This window comes from Primulina tabacum, chromosome 16, assembly GCF_025594145.1.
Source record: "Primulina tabacum isolate GXHZ01 chromosome 16, ASM2559414v2, whole genome shotgun sequence".
NCBI lineage: Eukaryota > Viridiplantae > Streptophyta > Magnoliopsida > Lamiales > Gesneriaceae > Primulina > Primulina tabacum.
The window spans coordinates 34958259-34983387 of record NC_134565.1 but is presented as its reverse complement, the minus strand read 5'-3'; the positions used below and the strand labels follow the sequence as shown (position 1 = coordinate 34983387).

General features: G+C 34.8%; 3 protein-coding genes and 1 long non-coding RNA gene across 4 annotated transcripts; 2 read left to right on the top strand and 2 right to left on the bottom strand.

The window, feature by feature from the left end:
* The first annotated feature begins 774 nt into the window (after nucleotides 1–774).
* On the top strand, nucleotides 775–5304 carry LOC142528622 (gamma-interferon-responsive lysosomal thiol protein-like). The gene is made up of 5 exons (XM_075633692.1): nucleotides 775–1065; nucleotides 1503–1568; nucleotides 1713–1853; nucleotides 4579–4671; nucleotides 4864–5304. Exons 1-5 carry the CDS (start codon nucleotides 829–831, stop codon nucleotides 5068–5070), a joined length of 744 nt encoding a protein of 247 aa, XP_075489807.1. The 5' UTR covers nucleotides 775–828; the 3' UTR covers nucleotides 5071–5304.
* Nucleotides 1953–4572, bottom strand: LOC142528623 (uncharacterized). The gene is made up of 2 exons (XR_012815694.1): nucleotides 3433–4572; nucleotides 1953–2829 (listed from the first exon to the last, which is right to left on the bottom strand). It is a non-coding gene; the product is annotated as an uncharacterized LOC142528623 (long non-coding RNA).
* Nucleotides 5305–8088: 2784 nt separating the features above from the next.
* LOC142529142 (uncharacterized) lies at nucleotides 8089–9255 on the top strand. Its single transcript, XM_075634564.1, has 2 exons — nucleotides 8089–8241; nucleotides 8331–9255. Exons 1-2 carry the CDS (start codon nucleotides 8185–8187, stop codon nucleotides 9033–9035), a joined length of 762 nt encoding a protein of 253 aa, XP_075490679.1. The 5' UTR covers nucleotides 8089–8184; the 3' UTR covers nucleotides 9036–9255.
* A 2229-nt stretch (nucleotides 9256–11484) lies between these two features.
* Nucleotides 11485–22608, bottom strand: LOC142528928 (DNA ligase 1). Its single transcript, XM_075634219.1, has 18 exons — nucleotides 21478–22608; nucleotides 20763–20879; nucleotides 18662–18763; nucleotides 18469–18585; nucleotides 17381–17611; nucleotides 17191–17285; nucleotides 15957–16044; nucleotides 14887–15018; nucleotides 13969–14081; nucleotides 13659–13760; nucleotides 13517–13578; nucleotides 13270–13341; nucleotides 13078–13151; nucleotides 12923–12979; nucleotides 12547–12624; nucleotides 12352–12429; nucleotides 12103–12231; nucleotides 11485–11758 (listed from the first exon to the last, which is right to left on the bottom strand). Exons 1-17 carry the CDS (start codon nucleotides 22393–22395, stop codon nucleotides 12163–12165), a joined length of 2505 nt encoding a protein of 834 aa, XP_075490334.1. The 5' UTR covers nucleotides 22396–22608; the 3' UTR covers nucleotides 11485–11758; nucleotides 12103–12162.
* Nucleotides 22609–25129: the final 2521 nt, after the last annotated feature.

Here is a 25129-nt window from a genome sequence, read left to right as displayed (position 1 = left end):
CGCTTGCATGCACGGTCTATGCGATGTTAAAACTAGACCCAACACAGCAAACATCACCGCGGATCCTAGCTACTTCAATAGGTCTTCTGTTGTCAGCCCAAAATGCTGCTGGATAAGGCACTCGAGAATCGTGGCATACAGAGGCTTGACACATATCCTAATGTGTGTGCTCAAAATTCTCAAATCTGAAAATTCGAGTGAAAATCCTTGAGTTTTTAAAAGTAATTTTTAAATTCAATACAATATGAATAAAATTTTACTGGAATATTTTTTGGCTTTAAAAATTTATCATAAATATAATGAGCTAATGATAAAAAGTTGCTCGTCTTTCTCACATCTGTAACTCTGTTATAAATCATTAAAGTCTTGCAAATAAATAAAAAATATTTTATTGTAAGAGCAATTTTTCAGTGTAGGATCGAGTGCTTATCGTTTTAAAAAAGCTATAGCTAGTGTATAACTCAAATTTTTTAAACCGCACAGCAGCTCAAGCACCTCGATTCAATCGGTCAATCAAACAGAGACAATTATTGTATTCAACGGGTAATAAAACTATCGAATGAGAGAACACTAGTCGTGGAGTTTATGCATCCATCAAAAGAAACAAGATGACGTAACGGCTTACAAAAGCAAAGCCAATCAAATCTTTGGGTTGGTCGTTGGATGATGATGCTTTTTCATAAATTTGTTCGTTCCACAAAAATCTCAAGGATCGGTCCCACTAGAATCAATCACCCGGTGCAAGCAGACAAATATATATATCTATAATATATATAAATATAAAAATGTAGCAAATAATTGGAAGAGCGTTGAAATTATTCTGCAGCCATGGATGCTCTTCGTTTGCTCTTCGTTTCATTTATGATCACTGCATCTTTTTCATCTGGGTCTGCGTCGAAGGTGAAGCTCGAGCTCTACTATGAGTCCCTTTGCCCCTACTGTTCCAATTTGATCGTTAATTACCTGTACGAGGTTTTTGAGTCCGACATTGCTTCAATCACCGATCTGAAGCTCATCCCATATGGCAACGCTAAAATCAGTCCTAATGGAACCATCATTTGCCAGGTTTTCGTTCTTTACTTTGAAGATTATGAAATATCCTTATGATCTCAGTATTATAATTTTCGGGCAGTCTCTTTTTCTTTTATTTTGATCTTGTTTTTGTTATTATGGTTATGTTTTTTCGGTTATGTTATCGTTTTATCGAAGAGGTAGGCAGCCAAGTTGGATACTTGATAGGAAAGGATTGAGTTTGGTTTCCCTTTTCATTTCTTTGTTTTAGACTTCTAGTGAATTTGATTAAAATTCTGCACTTTGTTTCCTGTCATGCATCAATTATCAACCAAACAGCTGGAAAAACCTCCTGATGTTTCTTGCCTTCGATAAATGAACCGAATTTTTTTATCAAGGTCCACGGAGAACGGTGGAAGCTACCTTTCATTGGATAGCGTCTTGTATATGACTTAGACACTTCACTGACATCTATTTTTTCGTGTTTGCAGCATGGAATAAATGAATGCATACTGAACACTGTGGAGGCATGTGCAATCGATGCCTGGCCAGATGTGGTTAGTGCTGCTTGGTCGAGATTTAGAACCTCTTATTATGTTTGTTGATCTTTAATTGACCATGGCGAGGCTCTATGATTTTTTGTCTTCAAAATATATTAGGATTTTGATATCTTGTTTCCATCTTTCCATCTCCTGATGCAGAAAGATCATTTTCCATTTATCTACTGTGTGGAGAGTCTGGTGTACCACAAAAATTACACCCATTGGGAAACATGTTTCCAGAAATTGAATTTGGATTCCTCTGCTGTGGCTTCTTGTTATGTCAGCGAGCGCGGTAAAGAGGTTAGCTCTCCTGCTTGCAGGATCTGAATAGTCGCTCAGGTTGCTTTTATTTTGTGCAAGATTTGATTTGAAGTGGAGTTCAAGAATTCTGTCGTTTAAAAAAAATTTACATTTAAGATTCATGGTTTTGAAAAGTAGATAATTTAACTATGAAATCAAGTAAAATCAGAGTTTCTCAGAGTTCTTGGATGATGACAGGATGATTTATGGTTTATATACCAGGGTTTTGGTTGGAGTCAATTTTTGAAAGAAATTTAATGTGAAAATTTTGAAACTCATCAATGATTTTGGTTGAACTATTGAATTAGTGGCGAAGACATCAAAGCACTTTTGATGTATGCGAGACTCAGAAGTTATTGGCAGTATGTCTATATCCTCAATCTGTCTTTAGTATTACTGAGATTATATAGTTGCGATGCCCCACCTCTATCAAAATCCCAGAAATAGTGGTGATAGGATGGTCCATATCCCTAGACTCTTACACGTTTTGTCGAGCTTAGCATGCGGAAACAAATAAATTGATAACCAGGATTTTTATGCACAACTCCTAAAATGTCACAATTAATCATGCTCAAGTTTGATGTATATTTAGAAGAATATAAACCTTTTAACGGAATCGAACCTACATAATTCAGAGATCTTCTCTGCCAGATGAGCAATATTGCTTACCATATCATAGACTACCAAAATTTCCTTTGAACGTCTCAAGGCCGACTTATGTCATGAAGCTTTAGTTAACTATTATATTCTGTAAGAAAGTGAAATATTAATTAAACTATTGATCCCTTAATATAGTAAAAATGTACTCTCATTTTTATTATTAAACACAATTTCACCATCACTCGCCTACCAGTAATCCTATTATATCTTATCAATTTTTATTGTGCTTACAAAAAAACAGGAGGCAGTGGAAATTGTGGTGCGTTTATGATGTAATTGATTAGCAAATGGCCGATGCATGCCCGTCACATCGCTCCTCGTTTTTTCACTTTGCATGCCTGCTAATTATCCTTTTATATCTGAGCATATTTTATGGTGCTTATGGAAAAAAATTTGGAGTCAGTGGTGGTGCGGTTTTTATGTAATTGATTAGAAAATAGCTGATGCATGTGCATGACGTGACACATTTTTTTTTGATAGGAAACTAATTTTATTAGAATATTCAAAGGTTACATATTATGTGCGGATGAGTATTCCGCACCAAAGTTACAAGGCTACTAACATAAGGAACACGTCAATGAGATAAATATACAATACTCAAGACCATACAAACTTCCAATCCCTAACCAAATTTAAAACACTTAAATGATTGAATTGATCCAAGTTGGTCGTCCAAGATGCGACCCTAAATTTAATTTTCTCCCATACTTGATCGATAGACTCCGACACATCTTGAAAAATTCTGCCATTCCTTTCCAACCAAATGGACCAAAAGATGCAATGAATTATCATAGACCAGAAATTTCTGAATTTTTTCGCGAACGGGCACACTGAATTGACATGAAAAAGGTCTTTAGCTTGCCTCGGGATATCCCATTGAATTCCCAGTTCTTTTAGCACTTTCAACCAAACGTGACACATTTTTCACTCCACTTCTCTTCCAGATTCTGTCTCTACCATTGTCTACCACATACATTATTTCTACCAGATGTATTGTCTCTACCGGTTGTTTGTCTTTGCCATACTGTATGCTTTATCTCTACTGAATATGTAGTTTTCTTTTGTTTAATCTTCTTCCGCTTCAGTGCATTATTCTGCTTTTCTGGACTCTTCCGCCTCAGCGAATTCCTACTGCTTACTATATTTTTTCTGGTTGATCGAATTGAAAAATTATGAGGTCCTTACAATTTTTGAGGGATCCTGTATGTTAATTTTGCTCTTATTCGAGTTTAATGTGGCATTAGTTTAACTTTTTTTCTCATTTGTGGAAATCTCTAGTAGATGCCATATGTTTCCTCGGCGGCTACTCTTATTGCATGGTAAATTTTGTGGGGATGGTCTTGTATAATTAATTGACACATGGATTGGAATATTCATCTTCTTTCTTTTCAAATAAGTGCCTCATAAACTATGTTTCTTGCTTTGTGTAGAGAAAATTTTAGCAGCATCTTGATTGCATCTAGGAGACATGTTTTACCCAGTTAATTATGGCAGATACCTATATTTGTGTATTCCCTCCAGCGTAGATAACCGTGTACATTACTGTATTTTTCCTATTTCATAGAAGTTAAAGTGGGAACTTGCTCTTTGAGTAAAATAGCTGAGTGCAAGCGTAGAAATAAATTGTCGAGATAATTTGGCAGAGGCCAAGGCATTAGTATACTGTTTAATGGAGGAAGGTGTACTTCAAAAGATTGGACTTTATTCCGAAAATTTGGCAGAGGCTAAGGCATTAGTATTCTGTTTAATGGAGGAAGGTCTACTAGGTTGGATTATATTTGAAACATGTAGACATTCTTTTGATGATTGAGGTGGATATCCAAAATCGATGGACTGTTTCTGATATTTTTTTTTTGTTAACAGTGTAGTTGAAAACTTATGAGTAGCAGATGCATGCTTTGAATTTCAATTTTTACCATTTCATTCATTCTAGAATTTATACACATGCTTCTTACCTATTTCCTTGCTTTACTGTATCAGGCATATATTTGTTTAACTGTTCCTTGATTGAGCATTTTCTATGCTGACGTTATTTGAATAAAAATTTATCTTTTTTTTTTGGCAGCTTGAACTTGCATATGCAGCTGAAACAAGTGCACTTCAACCACCTCATAAATATGTACCATGGGTTACCGTAGATGGGCAGCCGCTCTATGATGTAATTATCCTTAAAATTCCTTCCAAATTATGCCAACGTGATTTAAAACGAGTTGAAAAAGTTACGAAAACAAAAAGTTTCCAACTGAAGATGTTTGATGCTGCTTGATATTGATTATTGCTACATGGGATGATGAGATTGTACTATTGTTGTGTTTATTTCCTACATTTTACATTCTCTGTGTTGCTGCAGGACTATCGAAACTTTATCAGCTACATCTGCAATGCATATAAAGGAACTACCAAGCCATCTGCTTGTGGTGAATCATCAATGAGAAGAAGCATTCGAAAGGTGATGATGGACTCAATGGCATCCCTCTATACAGAAGTCACATACAAGTCAAAGATGTCTCAAATCAGGCAATATATACTGAAATGGTTGGACCAACTAATACAATAATGGTAGCTTCATCTCCAGCGTTACAATGCTTAGTATTACTACTTGGTTGATGTTTTTGGTCTGAACATGATCATATAGTTTAAAGACCTACTCTTATCATCTGTTGTGTTCAAGCTTGCTCATCATGTTAAGTTTTGTGCTGTATATGTGCGCATACGTGTATACATTAACACAACTATTTATATACAACATTGTAGTCGACATTTTAATTTATTGTGTTTCTGGGATTAGTCATAGGCCCTTTTAATCACTTTCTTTGTTGCAGATTGAATGAGATTGAAACTAGAGAAGGGTATATATGAAACTAAATTAGGGACACTAAATGTACAAATTCAACTTGCCCATGATTTCTGAATAATGATAGAAAGGAATAATTTTTAAATTCAAAACTATATGTGAGCTACCAAATGGGTGCCATTATACATGTTTTCTTGAAAGAGAACAGTTTCATTCCCTATCAAACTGAATGGTTAGAAAAGGAGAATTGTTCTTTGATCATCCAAAATTAGCTCGAGGAATGGCACAAGAAGCTCCCCAGGAGAATGCAAACTGCAAATTAATTTGTTATGGTCTCAGATCACTTGTCATGAAAATGGTGCGATTAAAGGTCAAGCTACTAGAAATGGAGTTTTGGGCATACTCAGAAGACACAAGTCCACCAAAAGACAGAGCGATGATGGCGGTCGTTCCCGCCTTTGGTGAATGCTGTCTCTGCTTAGCTTGCCAGTTTTGCATCAAAACAGCCAACTGATTGCTCATGACTTGTAGCTGTGGTATTTTGATGTAGGTTTTACTAAGATAATGTCTTCTCAAGCCTTTGTCCAAGGAAAACAACCATTTTTCACAACCACCACTCACTTTTTTATTCCAGTAATCATATAAAAATCTTGCATGTGAATAAGGTGTAATCATATTATGCATATATATCTTTAAAATTCTCAAAAAATAATTTATAGAAATTAGAATGATAGAAAATGAAAGAAATGATCTATGAAAAAAATACAAGTGGTTGGTAGGGACAAAGGTCAACTTTCAACTTTATAATTTGTTCGTATCTATTTTTATTTATTAAAAAAAAATCGAGTGGGACATTGGATAGTCAAGTTATTACTTTTGACCTGGTGTAATTAATACGAGCGGATAAAAGTTAATGCGATTGTAATAACTAAATAGCGTACACACCGAAAGTTGGTTTGTAAATTTAATTGAAATCTTCATTTATTTATTTAATAAAGTGGCCATATAAATGACGAATATAGACATTAAAAGTAAATAATATAAACAAACTGTTTATCAGGTGTGATTTATCTGATTAACTTGGTTTTCGAACTATTATATTAATCCGAAATTTATCTATTATATAATGAAAAATAACAAATATGAGTTTCATCATCGTAAAATAATAATAATAATAATAATAATAATAATACAAACACTTTTTTTGTTAGCCACATCAATGCAACTGGTAACAAAATATCAAGAGGAATTTCTATAAGAGCTGGTAGTGAGAAAATAATAATATGTAAAGTGATTTTTTTATAGGTAACGTCAAAAAATCAATCATAAAAGATATCTCATCTTTTAAAAAAATTAAGACTTCAATATATCCATAACTTGGACTAGGATAACTTCAAGTTTCAAGATAATATAATATTTATCTTCAGAAAAAAAAAATAGTATATAAATATTTTAAATTTTTTTCATAAAATAAAATATTAACAAAAAGGACTGGACTCTTCACTTTTTTACTCCCCAGTCAATATTAGATTTATGCTATAAAGTCTTGGCCTTTTCTACTTTAGTCCAAAAGGCCAACCTAAAAATAGAAACATGAAAAATAGAAGACAAATTCAATTATGTCTTTTCAGTGGATGTTTTAATTGAAAATGTATACTAATCGGTAGAAAAAAGGTGAAAAATAATGTTTTATTATTTGTTTGAAATAATAGCTTCTTAGAAAGGTGAAAAGATATTTTAATTAAAATTTCGACAAATTTAATTTTAATTTAAATGATTGTTTTAATTATTTTTTTCCATAAGACAAAAATTTGTGTGAGACGATATTACGGGGTCGTATTTTGTAAGACGGATCTCTTATATGGGTCATCCGTGAAAAAAACATTATTTTTTATACTAAAAGTATTACTTTTTGTTGTGAATATCGGTAGAGTTGACCACTCTCACAAATAAAGATTCGTGAGATCGTCTCACAAGAAACCTATTCTTCCCAAAATTGTGATTGGACTTGTAAGTTAGAGAAATTTTCCTCACCAAGCAAAAATGGTTTTGTATTTTTTATGGTGCGCTATGTATTAATGTATAGTTTATGTTATTTGATGATGAAGTAACCTAAATGGATGTCCTGTTTTTTAAGATCAAGTTTATGTTTTTTGTTGTCTATCTTTGTATCTTCCTACCAGTTCCATCGAACTGGTTGTGTGCTGCTGCACTTGATAAATAATGACGATGTTTTCCGGGATATGTCAGGTGTATGATGTGCCTAGTGATTCTATATTTTGGTTAATATATAAAAAGATAAATAATTTTATATAGATATTACATATAGATAAGTGAAATTATAATTAATGTAATAATTTACGCTTCAATTGATCTATTTCATAAAACCTTATACGAGATTGTTTTACGAATCAATTTCATGAGACAAATGACCGACCAGATTTATGAAAAAATATTATTTTATGTCTAAAATATAATTTAACACTACAAGTATGGATCGTATTGACTCGTCTCACATATGTAAATTTGTGTATATTCTATGTTCCAAGCTAGAGTTTGCAGAAAACGGCAAAAAAAAAATATTGTAATAGTTATAATCTATTTAGCAATGAAAATTGGAATTATATATATATATATATATATATTAGATTAGATTAGAATATCAGAAACACTTCACTTTACGATTCTTAAAATTTAATTATTTTTTTAATAAAGTGAGTGTGAAAGGAGGGAAGCAAACAAAAATGAACTGCTATATATAAGGGTGAAAGGAGGGAAGCAAACGATTGCAAAAGTCATTCTTACAAAATAAAAAATAAATAAAAAATTAAGCACACAACACTAATTCTCTCAGTTCGCACTCGCTAAAGTGCAATAATGGATGTTCAAAAAGGCCTCCTTCCTCTAAACAGTACTTATTTCCACCAAGAAAAGGTAATGAATTGAAACTTCTCACTTGATTCTGTACAAATTTACAGCAGAAGTAAAGATGGAATTTTGTGAACGTTTGATTCTTGAAACAGAGTATGGATGATTGGAGGCAATCTGTGCTGCTGAACATGGAGCTGGAGGAAGAACTCAGGATCAGAGATGAACAAATTGCCCAACTCCAAGAAATGCTACACGTAACCATTAAAGAGAGAAACGAAGCTCAAGAAAAGTGCCAAAATGTGTTCTTTGAGAAGATTTTGATTCAGCAGAGATTGAACCAATCTGCTCCGAATTCTGGGATTTCAAGCATCGAAGAAGATGATCCCATAAAAGGGATTGAATTAACCAATGTCTTCTCTTCCTCGGATTGTGACGAGAGTATTGTTTCGTCTCCACACCACCTCCCGCCGCCGCAGCTTCCTCCGCCAGCAGGAGAGGTGGAACAAGAGTTTCCCCTCTTACTCGAAAGGTCATTGCCGGAAAAGGGGAAGCTTTTGCAAGCAGTGATGAAAGCGGGGCCGCTTCTACATAACCTCCTCCTCGCCGGCCCTCTCCCGCGGTGGCGCCAGCCTCCACCTCCGCTCGACACCAACCAGATCCCACCGCCACCGGTGGTGATTCCATCATCACCAACATCTCTTACAACGCTAATGTCCAGTCAATCCATAAACCAAGAATCGTTACAAAGCAACATTTTGAAGGTATATAAGAAGAGGCCTCTGTCTGAAAACTCTGATTATTCCCCCGTTGAGTTGAGACACCAAAAGATATTTCTCCAATCGCCATTAATTATCTAAATTGATTGCTTTTAGTACTGTATTATTTGCTTTTCAACTTCTGCAATTTCTAATGATTAATTTAGCGTTAGTGTAGTAGTTTGGATGAAGTGAAGTTGGGAAGGTTCAGACAAAATCGAGGATTTTGCTGTCTGCATTTTCTGACCTGTAATCTGGTTGGAGCACGGTCTCTTTTGTAACGTACAAAGTGGTGTTGCCATTTGAAAATATTTTAATTTTATTTGCTTTCAATCATTAAAAACACACAGTGAATAAATTGGCCAACACATTTGAAGAAGACTAGTCATTCATAGATAACAATTTTAGGTCTTAAATTAATGACTAAATAATTCATCAAAATAAAAAATTCATGCAGGCAAATATTATAATTATAATTCAAATACAATCATGCAAAATGAAAAAAAAAAAAAGAAAGAATTTATCATCATATTTTCTCCTTCGGCCTACACATAGAAAAATGAAAGCAACACAATTTAATCATAAAATTTCATTAGTGAACAAATATAATCGCTAAACATTATTCAACTAAGAAAATATTGATGGATGCCAAATGGAGCTTGAGAATGTTGTATGATGGTATAACGAGACAATGATTCAGCATGCTAATTTCTGTTTTGGATTTGCTTCGAATAATAAAGAAGTTGTTTCAGATTATTTGTAATTTACAAGAAAGATGATTTAATTTTTAATGATTATGTGCATTTTCTGTCGTTCTCATACTCATCATAACTTAAAAATTGACGTGTCTTATCCAAATTCAATGTATTAAAAAAATATTTGTCACAATATCCTCTCATTACCTAACCAGATTCGAACGTTCAGATTCCAACACTTTTCGAGTCTCTTGAGAAAAAATATTCAAAATTTTTATAGGGATAAAAATTAAGTAAGAAGGTTATAAGACAGATCCATACCCGACCGCACCCCTAATGAAAGGCACGGCTCGCGTAGGTTCCCACATATCAAATTTGGGATCCACCTCCAGATCCCATTTGTTTTTTTCTTTAATTTTATATATTTATCTTATTACAGCAATTGCTTTAGTTTAAAATATACCTTCTTGGATAAAATCACATCTTCCAAAAGCAAGGACAAAAAAAAAGAATTATTTTGCACGTTTCTACGGGATGTTACTACCAATTACATACAAAAAAGGTGCATGGATAAGGACAAGTGTATCAAGTTCACAACAAATCCAAACGCAGATTATAATTACTCATACAAGTAGGGATGTAATCGAGTCGAGCCGAGCCGAACTCTTGAGTGTTTGAGCTTGGTTCGTTTATAATCGAGCCGAGCTCGAGCTTTATTTAACGAATATATGCATGGCTCACGAGCTTATTCAAGTCTTTATCGAGCCTAAACAAGCTTAATAAATATGAATTATACATTTAAATTTTCATTAAATTAATTAAAAAATAAATTATATATTTAAAGAAAAATATATTATTCTTATTAAAATTTGTAAATTTATTATAATAAATAAATTTAATAGATTTTTCTATATATTTCATAAATAATATGCAAAATCAATAAATCAAATATCAAAACTATTATTTTTTCATGTAAAAGATTACTCATGAACTTACCAACGAAAACATGTTCACGATCTAACGAGCCGAATACTGTAAAGCTTGAGTTTGATTTGTTTATCTTAACGAACCTCATTAAACGAGCTCAAACGAGCTTTTATCGAATCGAGCTTCGAATAGCTCACAAACGATTTGGTTCGTTTACATCCATACATACAAGCACCCCTCTTAGATATGCCAATGATTCGTGTGCATGAATATTATTTTTCACGATTGTAATATAACATAAACATCACATATGTTATTGTCGAAGCCGTTTTTTATTACAAGACAATTGGCAAAAACAAAATTAAGTCAACGTGAAGTATTCCACTTTTTCCGGTTCATGATACATATTTATATATGGGCTAGGATTGGTTGAATTTTGGCGAGAAAGGCGGTTGGAATTATAGGGGACCGAACCCCAATAAATCATTCAAGATTGGTCCACACGGCAAGATAAAGAAGAGAAAAGGAAAAAAAGGAAGAAAAAAAAAACCATTGAAATTCAATGGCCGGAGCACATTTTTCTTGAAACCAACATTCTTGTACCCCTACTTTCAACAAAACACAACATTCATACTATACTCGGACCCGAGCCATGCGGACAATAATCGTCCCATCTCAAATGTACAAAATTTAAAAATCTTAAAATAAATTCTTTAAAATTTAAAATTCGGTCATCCGAGGTATGTTGACAGCAACTTACGTGGCATTCGGAATAGGCCTCATGATTCCATAGATTTGGAAAATCACATGGAAAATATTCAAGCATGCCAACCCAAACAAACAATTAATGGATAGGTAACAGCTATAGTCCACAGCATGTTCTGTGTCAAATTTTTCAAGATGGACACTCACAGCCATGGGCAGGTGTGTTCTTTATGCCATTCTCTTTTTCCGTGTAAAAGCCACCCACAAATACACCCAATTTTCGGATTTTAACAAAATAAAGTCTATGAAAACTGGCAATCAAGAATTTTAAAAGTATACAATAGACATGAGAATGTAAGAAAGAGAGGCATACCTTAACTGACAACTAATATGAATTATGCCACGGTTTATGTTAGTTAGTACAACTGGAAATCTTACTAGGAAATGAACATTCAAATCTCTAGCATGAGCAGCCGATTCAGTTACATGGCTGCCATCCTGCAGATTAAACAAATCATGGACTTTCAAATTCACTCGCACAGAATGTTCTTAAGTTCCATAATTTTTTATACTTAAAACACGAAGAATTTAGAGGAGCGCACTCACGTAATATATATAAACCAAAAAATAGGAGTTTATAAAATAACTTAGTTACACTCCTCTGGCTTCGCTACTGAGATTATTGTTGTTATGGTGGATAAATTTGCTTCAAATAGCTTCAACGAAGCATGCAACATGGGTCGAACATCAGTGTAATAGACATTTTTCCAGTGTTTTGATGAGGGAAACACGCATAATTTGACTTACAAAAACATATATATTGCAAAAAGAATCCAGCTTACGTTGTTATGAATGAAGGAACCAGCTCCATATGCTAAGGAGAGAGGCATTTTTTCCCTTTCTCAATCATCCTCTTTATCGTCTTGATTATCTCGTTGATTGTGTTTCTGAGCATTATACATATCAGCAACCTAATTTACCAAAGAAATAGCTTAGATTAAACACCTTGTCAGCTTCAGATGAATAAGAGAAAAAAGTAAATAAGAAGCAAGAAACTTGGCTGAAACAAAGAAACTGTAAAATTCACTTACCATATCAGATGAAGATGCCTGCTCTGGATTTTTATCTTCTCGAACACGCAGCAACCGTGGAAATCGTAGAGAAATTCCCTTAGCAAAACAAATTTAAAGAGAAAACAAAAGAGATGGGATGTCAACCAGTTGGTTCACAGCACAAATAAATTAACATATGAAACCTAGAACTTGTGAATTTTGCGGTAATTGTACCTTCTCAGCATTTACAATACCAATGGCAGCACGATGAACAGGGCTGATAGTTAGATCTGCAGCTTTCACCTCCCAAACCTAAATGAGAACGCAACAGAGACACTTCATTATATATAGAAACATTTAAATTTTAGACCGTGGGCTCATAGGAATTACATTTCCTTGTAGAGAACAAATCTATGTAAAGGTAAAAAAATTTGGAAATCTTTTTCAATCACCCGTCAGAGTTCTCGTCTTGAACAGAATTCATTATTAACAATAGGAACACTCATCAATTCTTTGCTGCTATTAGCCAAGGACATAGCTGTTCATGTACTTGTAAACTACATGAATATTGTATGTAAAGCACACATGAAGTAACAGATGTAATTGCTACCTCAGTTGGTTCGAACCACACATCTGGACTTAACGAATCTGAATACCTGTAATATGACTGGAGATTGCATACATGTCAAGCATATAAAGAAATTAATTAGTACAGAAAAAACACACACATTCTGATTGATAAATTAATATTTGAACTAAACAAACCTTTGGCTTGGGAATAACTTTAGAGCGAAGACTGGCAGAACGTTCTTCAAGCACTGCTTCGGAAAAGCCGGTGCCTAAAGATACAAGTTTACGTGTTGTTTAGACAAAAAATATATATAAGTCAACAGATATGTTATAAGCCATCCTGTGACGCCAAAATGTTGGTTGATAACAGCTAGAAGCAGAACTTACCGATTTTGCAAATGCTTTGAAACTCCTCTTTGTCATTATCATAACAAGCAAGGAGAAAGGCGCCATACACACCTATAAGAAAAAAATAGAACAGCCGATAATTCGAGAAGCAACTAAAATTAACTATAATTTCAAATCTAAAACAATCACATTAAGTAAGCAAGATAATGCATTAAAATGGATACATGCATAGCATCAATACATATTTGATATCCTCCCAACTGAAGAAAGTATATTTGTCAATTACCAGTACGTTTTCCCCTTCCATGGAATGCAGCAATGGGAACCAGATCCAAAGAATCACCAATACTGCAAAGCATAACTAATAAACTGTAACTTGACATGTGTGCAGTATCTATAGCTCAAACAAATTCAGTGATAATCAGTACCTCTCCATGTAGTCTTTTTTCAATTTTAACCAGTTATTAGACCGTTTTGAAGGCTCATATGTTGCATCTCTATTCAAGGTTTTGATAATCAACCCCTCAGAGCTGAAAAGAAGAATTCGTGAGTATCGTGAAAAAGGAAATATGTCAATAGTTGACAGCTTTGGCGTGGACAAAGAAATTTTGCACAAAATACAAGAACAACCAACGAACATTAATTTTGAATAATACCAGAAAGTTAGTGAATGTCTCAAAATACATTAGTGCACATCTCAAATATATCATGACATAAAACCATAAATATCAGAATCACCTAGAACTAACAGCATCTTCAAGAAATTTTTGTATTTCCTCGAGATCATTTGATGTTAGTGCAGTAGCAAACTGAAAAAATCCAACTTCCTCCTGAAATGACTTGTAAAGATTCTGCACACACACACACACACACACACTCTCAAGTGAGTAATAATACATTTAGAGATTTTTTTTTAAAAAAAATAACAAATACAAAGTAAATAAGAATAAGGATTCTGACTGAGATTATAAACATCAGTAATAAAGTTGAAAAAAACCAAACAAATATCATATATCCATCATCAGATGCTTGAGATACGTAAAATATCATTAGAAGTTGTTAAAGTAAATTACAGAAACGTAACAGCAAATCACCCAGTTGAAGATTCAGCATTTTATGCAATAAGAAACACAAGGAGTAAAGATTCTCAAGCACAAGCTCATAAAGCAAAAACAAATAAACCTTAGATCTCAAAAAACGTGTAAAATTCGAAAGACAGTGTTGTTTGGTTGTGCTCTTGATTCAACTCAAGAGTTCAAACATTGTTCGGGCAATATAATTCAACCACCTTCATTACTTTCTTTTTGAAATGTTTACACTCCGCATCAATTCACAATTTTAATCAACTATCCAAATATAATAACTACATAATTAATTTTTCTCTATGCTCTTTCTGTCAGTCAATACAATATTTTACCTTCTTCATTAAATTTTTTTAAAAATTTATATCCTAACACTCTCTCAACATCTTTTTCAGACACTTATTGAGTTGAGTTAAGAAAGCTTATGCCCTTCAATTCAACAGTATCACGACCATAATAACCACATGAAGATGACACAGTCGCTAAAAAGAAACCGAGACGAACAACACCATTTATCACTAGTTCGTAGCTGGGACAAAAGTCTTAAATAATTAACCCACAATGGAAATCATACCTCTCTACGAACATTAAGTTGCTCCTGTAGAAGTTGCTGGCCGTTAAGATAGAGAATATCAAAGGCATATATGCACACATTGACTTTTATTTCACTCAACGCAACATTTTTCCGAGCACGTGTACTGAGAATCTGCCGGAGGAACAACATTTATAATATATAAACATACCATAACATTGGTAAAAACAAACACACGCAAAATGATTAGCTTATGCAGCTGCTGCATGAAGAACTTCAAATTGCGGCATAAGAATGAGCAAAAATTAAATTGAAAAAAAGTAACATTGAGACTTGTGAGAAGCACTCAAAAGAATTCATAAAGGAAAAAGGTGAAACTAAATGTGAATGACCTGTTTTGCTTATTAATTCAGAGAACATGTTTAAAATTATTTTGCATATTCTTCATTCCACATCAGCTCCAATTTCCAACTTTAGATGAACCAGCCAAGCCCATTCATGTGATAGGAGTTCAGAGTGAAATTGGTTCAAGCATTCTTTATTCCATGGTTCCAATTTATAACTTTTAGGTGAACGCATCCATTGAATTAAAGCTAGATTGAGAACAGAAGATGAAATTTCAAAAATCAAAACCATGTGCATTCTCAAATAATTTTGTTAAAAAAACATGTCTCCTTACAGAGCAGATATCAAAGAGAGCACTAAACGTACACAAGATAACATGGTTATAAAAAGGTTCACGATTTGAGCAGCTATTTTCTAAAAAAGTAATTTGATATGGTTGCCAAGACAGCCGAATCGAAAAAATTAGGTGCTATCATATAGTTTTGTATCGGCTAAGTTCATGAGGATCTGGTACCTATCAATGTCATGCAGCATCAATCATGTTTTCACTCAAACATCTCGCTAACACTTCATGTTTCCTTGGTGAGAAGAAATTTTTGATGGATTGGAGTACTTAAAAATATGGAAGTTAAAAAACCACTGTTTTCAAGAGATACAGGATACATAACATAGATCAAGCTATTCGATTGAGGATAAAAAAAATTCAACGAGAACCTTTAATAGTTAGAAGAAATTAATCCTCATAACTTAAATCCAAAAAATTTCACCTGGAAAGGCTGGATTTTCTTCTTCTCTCGGTCGTATGCAACTAGTTCACAATCGAGTACAAATGATGTCACTGAAGGTGTTTTTAATCTGCATTAAGACAGTTAACGTTAACGACCAATCACTATAGCATAAAATCTCAAACTACACAAAGAACAAAATTATATAAAAGGTACATAATTCCACATGTTATTTTAGTTAACTATGAGGAAAATAAGAAATGAATAATAAACCAACATTATTAGCATAAAATAACTTATAAAGAATTTTTCTGTCAAAAACATGCAGCATCAAAATTTCTACCATCTCAGAAATGAGAGTTAAATATGATCACTAAATCAACAAAAAATCAACAAGACCACCAGAGCAGAAAGAGGGGATGGGGATTCTCGAATTGATGAAAATATACACATATATTTTAGTGGAACACACGCTCCTTTCACGACCACATATTTCTTGAATTACTATGTTTCGTATTCCAGTCACCCGAACAAGGACCACAAACTATAATTACTCAACTTCACGAACCAAGATGGCTTAAACTTCAAGACTCGTGTAACTAACAATTTTATTTCAATCAAATCAGTTGTAATATACAATTAAGAAAAATGACAAAATCCCGTGTTTTCAAAAATCCATTACTTTTTCAGAGTAAGCCAGTTTTTCTATACATAACAGAAGCAAGACATCTCGCGCTTCAAGTCAATTGACAGGCCAGGCAAAGTGGTATGCTGCACTGTCAAGGAAATTCGCACAAACAGCGTGAAACTGGATGGTGTCAAGAAGGATTTTAGGAATCTATTTTTCATTCTAAAATTCGTTAGCCTCTAGTCGAGCGTCAAACCAGCACCTAGGCAGGGACTAGCTGCTGTTAGGCGGATTCCACGGTATCAACATAAAAATATGAAGTTTGATTTGTTAGGACAAGTCAATAAATCACACTTCTTGTTGGACTATGGTTTAAGGCCTGTAAAATAATGCTTTTCATTTTTTAAATTGTGCTTTAAATTACATAAAAAGCCCAAAAAACTTTTAGAATAAAAAGACCAAAAAAAGATAATTTCCGGCTGTCTACAGCCGCCTAAGTCCACCTAGGCGTCCTTGCCGCCTGACTAACACTTTTTAGATGCGGTCAGCCAGCGCTTATGCCGATTTTATGACACTGTTTAACAAGCATCACATTCCAATATCTAGGCAGAGAAAACATCATATACATTTTTATGAAATAAAGACCACCTAGTGACTGCAGCAACAACATCCGGAAACTTTCCAGTATTTCTTTCAGCGTTTCTACTGTATATCTCAACTGAACCATCATCCATGTAATGTATCTACACGGAATATAGACAATTGCAGCATTAATTTCCTCTCCTTAAAAGCCTAAACTCAAGGATATAAACATATTTCTTTAACAAGGTATCACTACCTGTGCACGTTCTCCATCGTACTTGTACTCACAGGTAAATTCCATTTCTTGAAACTTTTCCACAATTTCAGATACTCCTTTTGTTGGTTTAGCTAACATGGGTCCAACTGGAATACCAGGAGAAAAGCTACATGCCTTTGTGAGATTCCATACCCCCGCAGAAAGAAGAGCTGGGACTATTTTATCATACACAGGAATTACAGAATAAACTTGTTTGACAATTTTTGCAGCCTGACAGAAAGATTGTATGGGAAAAATAAAAGATCAATTCAAAAAATAAAAAGCAAATCATAAGTATGATGAATTAAATATATTTAAATAAGATGAATGTAAAATTTCACGGCATAAAAGTACAGACACGAAATGTCATTGCTTGCTGCTCAAACCATGAACGGTCAAAATTTCATTTTTGTCTCTTTTTTAATTATAGAATTTAGAAAATACGATCTAAGTTATGTGCATCCTTTAAGACTCATTACTTCAATTTTCTTCCGGGTAGGTACACTTCTATCATTAACTTTTTCTTCTGGGTGCATACTTTTTGGGTACTGCTTCGAGTCAGAAAACAAGCCCGGAAAGCCCTTGATTCCAGTTTCCAATTCCCAAAAACCCAAGCAATCAATATTTAAACAATTTGCACCCGTACTAGAAAGTAGAAGGAACCATGTCAACATTGATCCAAGATAAGCAGCTAGCTTGAGAAAATAACAGTGAAATCAAGAATCAGAACATCTTTCTCAATTATTTTCCAAGTTCCCTTGTTTACCAACATGGATTTACTAATTAGAACTTAAAAGATGGAAATCATCTCGAAATGCTATCGAGTTTAATGAGTGAAATATATATAAAAAAAATCAAGTTGTTAGTGAAAAAGGCTAAAAAATAGCAGTGGAGGAATTTATTACTTGACAGAGCAGCAAACTAGCTCCAGAAAATTAAAGCAGTCATTCTTGTTGCAGTAAAAACAGTCGAGAAATATCTATCGCTACATATTTGCAGGCCATAAAATGGCCTTATTTTCCATCGTGTTCTCAAACACCGCAAACTGCAACGATAATAGTCTACCTACTTAGAGCATTACAGCATACCTCTTCTAGAGGATTCTCAACCTTTGCATGAGGTGATGAGTGCTTCACAGAATAAACTGAAGCATGTCCAAGTGCGGTCAAAAGAGTTTGTTCCGCCAGCCCAATACGCAGCTTTGTCTGTATATATCACTAAAACCAGTTTTACACAACACAATAAGAACCAGAGGAACTACGAATGTTCGAATCAGCTAACCTGGAGTAAACGAATCAAATACTGAGGTTCACAATCAGTGGCTGCGACTAGTAGCGCTTTTATGTGACTCTTTTTTTTATCTTGACTGTCCTTGCCAGATTCCTGCCAACAATCACAATTTTATGCCCAAAAAAAACAACTTAATTTCAGAACTCAAGAGGCCATCACTCACTGCACCACGAAAATAACAATGAATACAGCCTACAAGCTCAGAACAAGCAACAAAAAAACATATGCACCTGCATATAAACATCTACATACATCAATTATGACAGTTTTAATAGCAAGAGCTTTTCTGCATAAAATGTGTCTTGACAGATTGCACCCTCCTTCAGCCAAAAGTACAACTTTCAATGACAGATATCAAAGAGAGTGGTATAAACTATGAACAAACAGACATCAATGTCCATCTACAAGTTACATCTGACAGAAATTATTGACAAATAATTATTTTTTTTCAATAAAATGACAATCTATCAACCCAAATGCAATATTTAGTGAAATGTTTAAGAGGCTGGAGCCAATAGATGGGTAAGGCATCAAAGCCCTTTATTGGAAAAAGAAACATTGGTTTCTTGAATTGATTTTGTGTTGGAGACAAAACAATAGAAGAGACAGATGAAATTGGAACAAGTCCAAATAACACCTATCAAGCCGGTTTACAAGCATGGGTAATTACTATTTATTTCAATGGAAATCCCTATGATTACATTATTACATCAATATTTTATCTAACTCCTTTAGAACAGGAAGATGTATGGACCAAAAATAGTTGAAGCCCCCATTTTTTTCCTATTATCACCAAGAATAAATTATATATAAAAAAGGGCAAAATCCATAGCATGATGTTAATTCTTTCAATGATGGGACTATTTAAGCAGATAATCCATTGAAATTGAGTTGAGTAAAAAAAGCACACCAGTCCTCAATATAAACTCTCTCTCTCTCTCTAGCCCCACAGCTACCCCATCTATTCCCCTCTCTCTCTCTCTCCCTCTCTCTCTCTCCCTCCCTCTCTCCCCCTCGCTCTCTCCCTCTCCCTCCCTCTCTCTCTCTCCCTCTCCCTCCCTCCCTCTCTCTCTCTCTCTCTCTCTCTCTCTCTCCCTCTCTCTCTCTCCCTCCCTCTCTCCCCCTCGCTCTCTCCCTCTCCCTCCCTCTCTCTCTCCTCTCCCTCTCCCTCCCTCCCTCTCTCTCTCTCTCTCTCTCTCTCTCTCTCTCTCTCTCTCCCCCTCCCCCTCCCCCTCCCCCTCCCCCTCCCCCTCCCCCTCCCCCTCTCCCTCTCCCTCTCCCCCTCCCCCTCCCCCTCCCCCTCCCCCTCCCCCTCTCCCTCTCCCTCTCCCTCTCCCTCCCTCTCTCTCTCTCTCTCTCCCCCCCCCAAAAAAAAATTGGATTTCATTCCTACATGAACAAAAAGGCCCAAAAAATAGGATTTATACTGTTCCATCTACTTTATCTGTTCTGTAAAGATTAATCTCGCTGAATGCACAGAGAATGTCCCTTAAGGTTTCGAAATAAAATATAGAAGATATCTTAAGAGGCAATTAATTTATCGATTTTAAATGATTTTACTTTATGTTAACATATCCATAATCAAAAGCCACATATCTTCAACAATCAAGGCCCACAAAACTCTAGCACTAGAGAAAATTTGCAACTCCAAAGATCCGTACATAACGAAGAAGCTGAGATAAAAGTTGTATCTTTATGAAGTCATTTGCTTGACTTCATTTCTCAAAATCATTGATAAATTCAGTTCATATTTCTTGCGTCATGTTTCTATAATATATGGTGAAGACAATAAAAATAGAAATTCCACTACATTCCCAGTACAGTTGTGTATAGCTACTGCAGCTCAACAAAAGGGATAATGAAAGCAACAGTGATTAAGCATATCAAATTTATCCTTGTATCTAAACCGGTGGAGTGAGGGCCCTATTCTTGGATGGTGTAAGTTAAGCCAGCATTGACAAAAAAAATGTTTCAAATAAAACAAATGAAGATATAACATCTGAACAGAAAACAAATTTAAAACAGACAAGTCGCAACTGAAACATCGACCCCAAATCATATATAAAAGGATAACCAAACGGAAATCAAGTACCTTGGCAATAAGCCGAAAAGTATCAAAAACTTTGGCAACAGTTAATGCTTCTGGTTTGCGCATCAAAGGTTGTGATGATCGACTGGCTTTAGCCACAAGACCCAGATCTCCAAGCTCCTATCATTAGTTGACATTGAAATGATGAATTTAATAAACTCCTTGATAGGAGCAGATGGAAATATTTAACTCATATAAAAGCGAGTCCATCATAGTTCCTCATAGCGAAACACATAAAAGCTAGAACAAATCAAAAGTTGACTGGGAGTACAATCGACCACCACTCACACAGCATAAAAACATCACCTTCGTTAGCATGAACTATGGACATACCACCGCAATCACATTGATAATTTTATTAAAAATTCCATACGTTTACTTCTTTCAAAATATTTATGCCGAAGAATTAGAAATGTAATTGGAAGACAGGTGCCTTTGAAATTTGAGGAACACAGAGCATATTCAGACTTTTGTTGATGATACAGAAAGCATTTCTTAACCAAAATTTTTTTTAAAAAAAAAGCTTTCCTCTTAGTTTTATGCTGCATCCACATGAATTTTCATTCTAAACTCATGTTTTACTACAAATCCATGCTTCCCAATGACCACAGCGTGGCAAATCTTATTACATTCCACATGATAATTATGCACTTTAAAAAAGAAAAGCTCCGAAAACTTTCAATTACACTTCAACAATCATCTAGAATAAACTCATCACCTTGTACTGCTTCTTCACATGTGCTTCTTTACCCCCACAAGCCTCTGCAAGGGCCTTGATAATCGAAGCGTCCCCAATTCCTAGTTCCAACCCCTCATGCGCAGAAGCAATCCTATTTGCCAAGAGGTACACCACAGCCACTAAATCATCCGGTGTGGTCTCGATCACAGTCCTAAGCATATTGCACACGATCTCAGTAATAGCAATTCTCCCGGATTCCTTTGATATAGCATCAAAAGCCTTAACTACGAACATAAAAGGCACCCGCTCTCCCACAGCCCAATATGCTGCCCCATTCACATTGAACTTCGCAGCTTTTTTCTTCAACTCCACTACGCTCTCGTCAGGACTAATAGACATTCTGGGCTTCTTCACCACCACTGAATCTTTATCCGAATCAGCAGTTCCCAACCCACCCTGTTTGGAATTTAATTCTTTACTTTTAATCTTCCCCTGTTTTGAACTCCCCGATGCACGGGTATCTTCAGCTATGGTTGGACCAATTGCAACTTGTTCGCCATCTTTTGACAAAGTCTCAACAAGGGCATTTCCAGTTTGGACTAAATTTGAGTTCTTGGGGATCAATTGACTATTCTCCGCAGCATTTTCAATCGGTTTAGCAACGGGACTACCTGAATCACTGACATTAGGGTTCAAACTAGAAGTTTTTGAAATGTCAGCGGGGTTTTTGCGCTTTCTGGGAGAGGATTGCTGCGGCTTCTGCTGCTGTGACTGCTTTTTCTTGGAAGAATTGGACATGAGGACATCGAATGCAGAGGGGCGAGAGGTGGACATCGCCTTGAATCTAGGGTTTGACCTCGCAAAGAGGAACGAAGCCTTCGAAGAGAATGATATGAACAGTTTGATCGGGAGTAGTTTCGTGGAGAGATTGAGATACTGATTGAGCAGCAGAGTCATGAACGGAGCGAAAGCATCGACCGGCGGTTGGAGGAGGCGAAGAATGACGAAATGGCGGGAAATTTTGTGTGGGGTAATTTGATTAGAACCTCCATTAATCTGCCATGAAATTAGCTTAAAACTTAGCTTGGCATGGAATTCACTTGCCTTGGTACAAAATTGGAAACTTGTCTTTTGGAATTTGGGAGCTTTGGCTTCAGGAAATTTGCCTACCCGTTATGGTGCATATTTTGTTTTTTAATTTTGATCATTTTTTATTTAAGAAAATAATCTCTTCGAATACATTTGAGAAGATAAAACAGATATTTTTAGGATTAATAAAATTAATATTTTACATGAATCAGATCGAATAAAAATTTCGTTTCACAAAATTGATATGTGAAATAGATTTATTTTATTTTAAAAAAATTTATTGTTCTAGCAAAAGTCAAAAGAAAGAACTCGTGTATCACAAAATTAACTCGAATAATGTCTGATACCCAATATATCCAATTTTTCTAAATAAATCAATGTCAAGATTTATAACAAAAAATTATAAATATAAATGTCTTCGAAATATATAACATACACTATAAGTTACATTAGTTTAAGTAATTAGTGGGAAAGTACTTTGATATTAGAATGTGTGATTCTATTTAAATTTGGGTCTCAAATTTGTGGATATGGGAAAATTAAGCTGTTGGTAGAATTTGGGAAATGATATATAAATAATTTATATCAATTTTTTGGAAAAAAAACTAATAATTTATAATGTCTACTATGTATAAGAACAAAAAAATTGTCATGCTTATAAGGTATGAACGGGCGTTCTTCAAGTTTCTTTCGACCATCTCGAAGACCCTGACAAGGTTGTCCATCATCCAGTTGGTTTTGGCCAGGGCTATGATAGATTAATCTAGCATTATACATCTAATGGTGAGTACTCTGTAAAGTTCGGATACTACCTAGCCCAAGAAATTGATGTCTCAACAAGTAATGTATTGTATTGTGGATTCACCAAAGTTCTGCGTAAGATGTGAAATCTTAAGACCAACAAGATAAAATTCCACTTCTGGCGTCTAATTTTCAATGCTCTACTGGTTAGAACAAATCTGATATCAAGAGGGATTATGGTGGATGAGATGTGTCCAAGATATGCTTCACAGTCGGAAGATATATCTCACGCTTTTTGGTCATGCAGATTTGTCCGCAAAATTTGGAAAAGACATATTTATGGCACATACTGAGAGGTTTCTCATTTGGATTTTTTGGTGACTTGTTCAACTGGATTGTTGACAATGGCAGCCTAAGGAATTTGGGAGATCATATTTTGATATGTTGGAGTTTGTGGATCCAAAGAAACCAGCTGATCTTCCATGAAACTGCTGGGGCTCCAGAAGATGCTTTGGTGTGAGCTAATAGAACAAGAGAGATATTCATTCAGACTCAGTCATCATAATCCTATTCACACAAGGAAAGACATGATGTTATCTTGGCAACCAACCCCCCAAGATGTCTTGGTTAAATGTTGATGATGCTATTTTTGTGTCCAAAGATCAGTTTTGAGATTGGCATTGTGGACAGAGACAATAATGGGCATCTCCTTCTTGCTAGGGCCGTATTTTGGAAGGCGGATTTTCCTCTTACATGATAAAAATTATGGCTATTCACGAGGGGCTAATTTTGGTGACCAAAAACCATGGTTGGTCATGCTGGATTTTGGAGTCTGGTACTCTCAAGCCAATCTAATCAATTTCAAATCGCAATCCCTTTTTCGAGGAAGACAATATCGTGGAAGCCATCCGCCTGATCTGTGCGAACACACCTGGAGTTTCTATTCAACATTGCTCTCGAGACGTCAACCAAGTCGCCCGGGAACTTGCTCGTATTAGTTTGCTTAATGGCAGTAATATAAAGTTGATATGTATGTAAGTTTAATGATTTATTAAATTTTAAAATTTTTTATTTGTATCAAATAAAATTTAGAAAGTAAATAAATTTTTATGGGTCCAATATGGGTTTATGGGATGGGGTAGGACGAGTATAAAGTGAGGTGAGACGGCCCTTGAATTTGTCCAAACCCCACGTACCTCGTTGTCATACTTAATATCAGAACGTGATTTTAAAGTCTGGTATCTCCTTAGCTGCTATGTTACGACAATCAATTTTTTGTCTTTTTTTGTTAACATTACGTAATTAAAAGACTAATATCAATGTTAAATAGTTATAATTACATTATTAAATATGCATACATGTCATGATGACTTTTTAAACCTCTTAATTATAAAAAAATTAACAACGATATTTAGTCAATGTAGATGTGCAATAATCATCCATGTTGGGTAGAACAATCGAACTATGTCGTTTGGACTGCTATGCGATTAAAAATATTTGAGTTGCATCATTACCACCAGCTATAGTTTTTTGTAAAGCTGCAAGACTCGATCTTACAATTGTCATCACAACCAAGGTCATGAGTTATATTCACGTTGATTGCAAGGAGTGCAATTATTGAGAGGAAGATTGTTGAAGTGCAATAATTGTCTCTGCTAAGTAAAACGATCGAACCATGACTCTTGGACTGTTATACAATTCAAAATATTTGAGTTGCATCATTACCACAATCTATAACTTTTGGTAAAATAACAATCGTTTGATCCTATGTGCATTTAATAACGTGATTTGGAGGATAATGAAACAAAAGTTGACAACAGAAACATAATTACGTAACAATCTACTACTATTATAAATATAT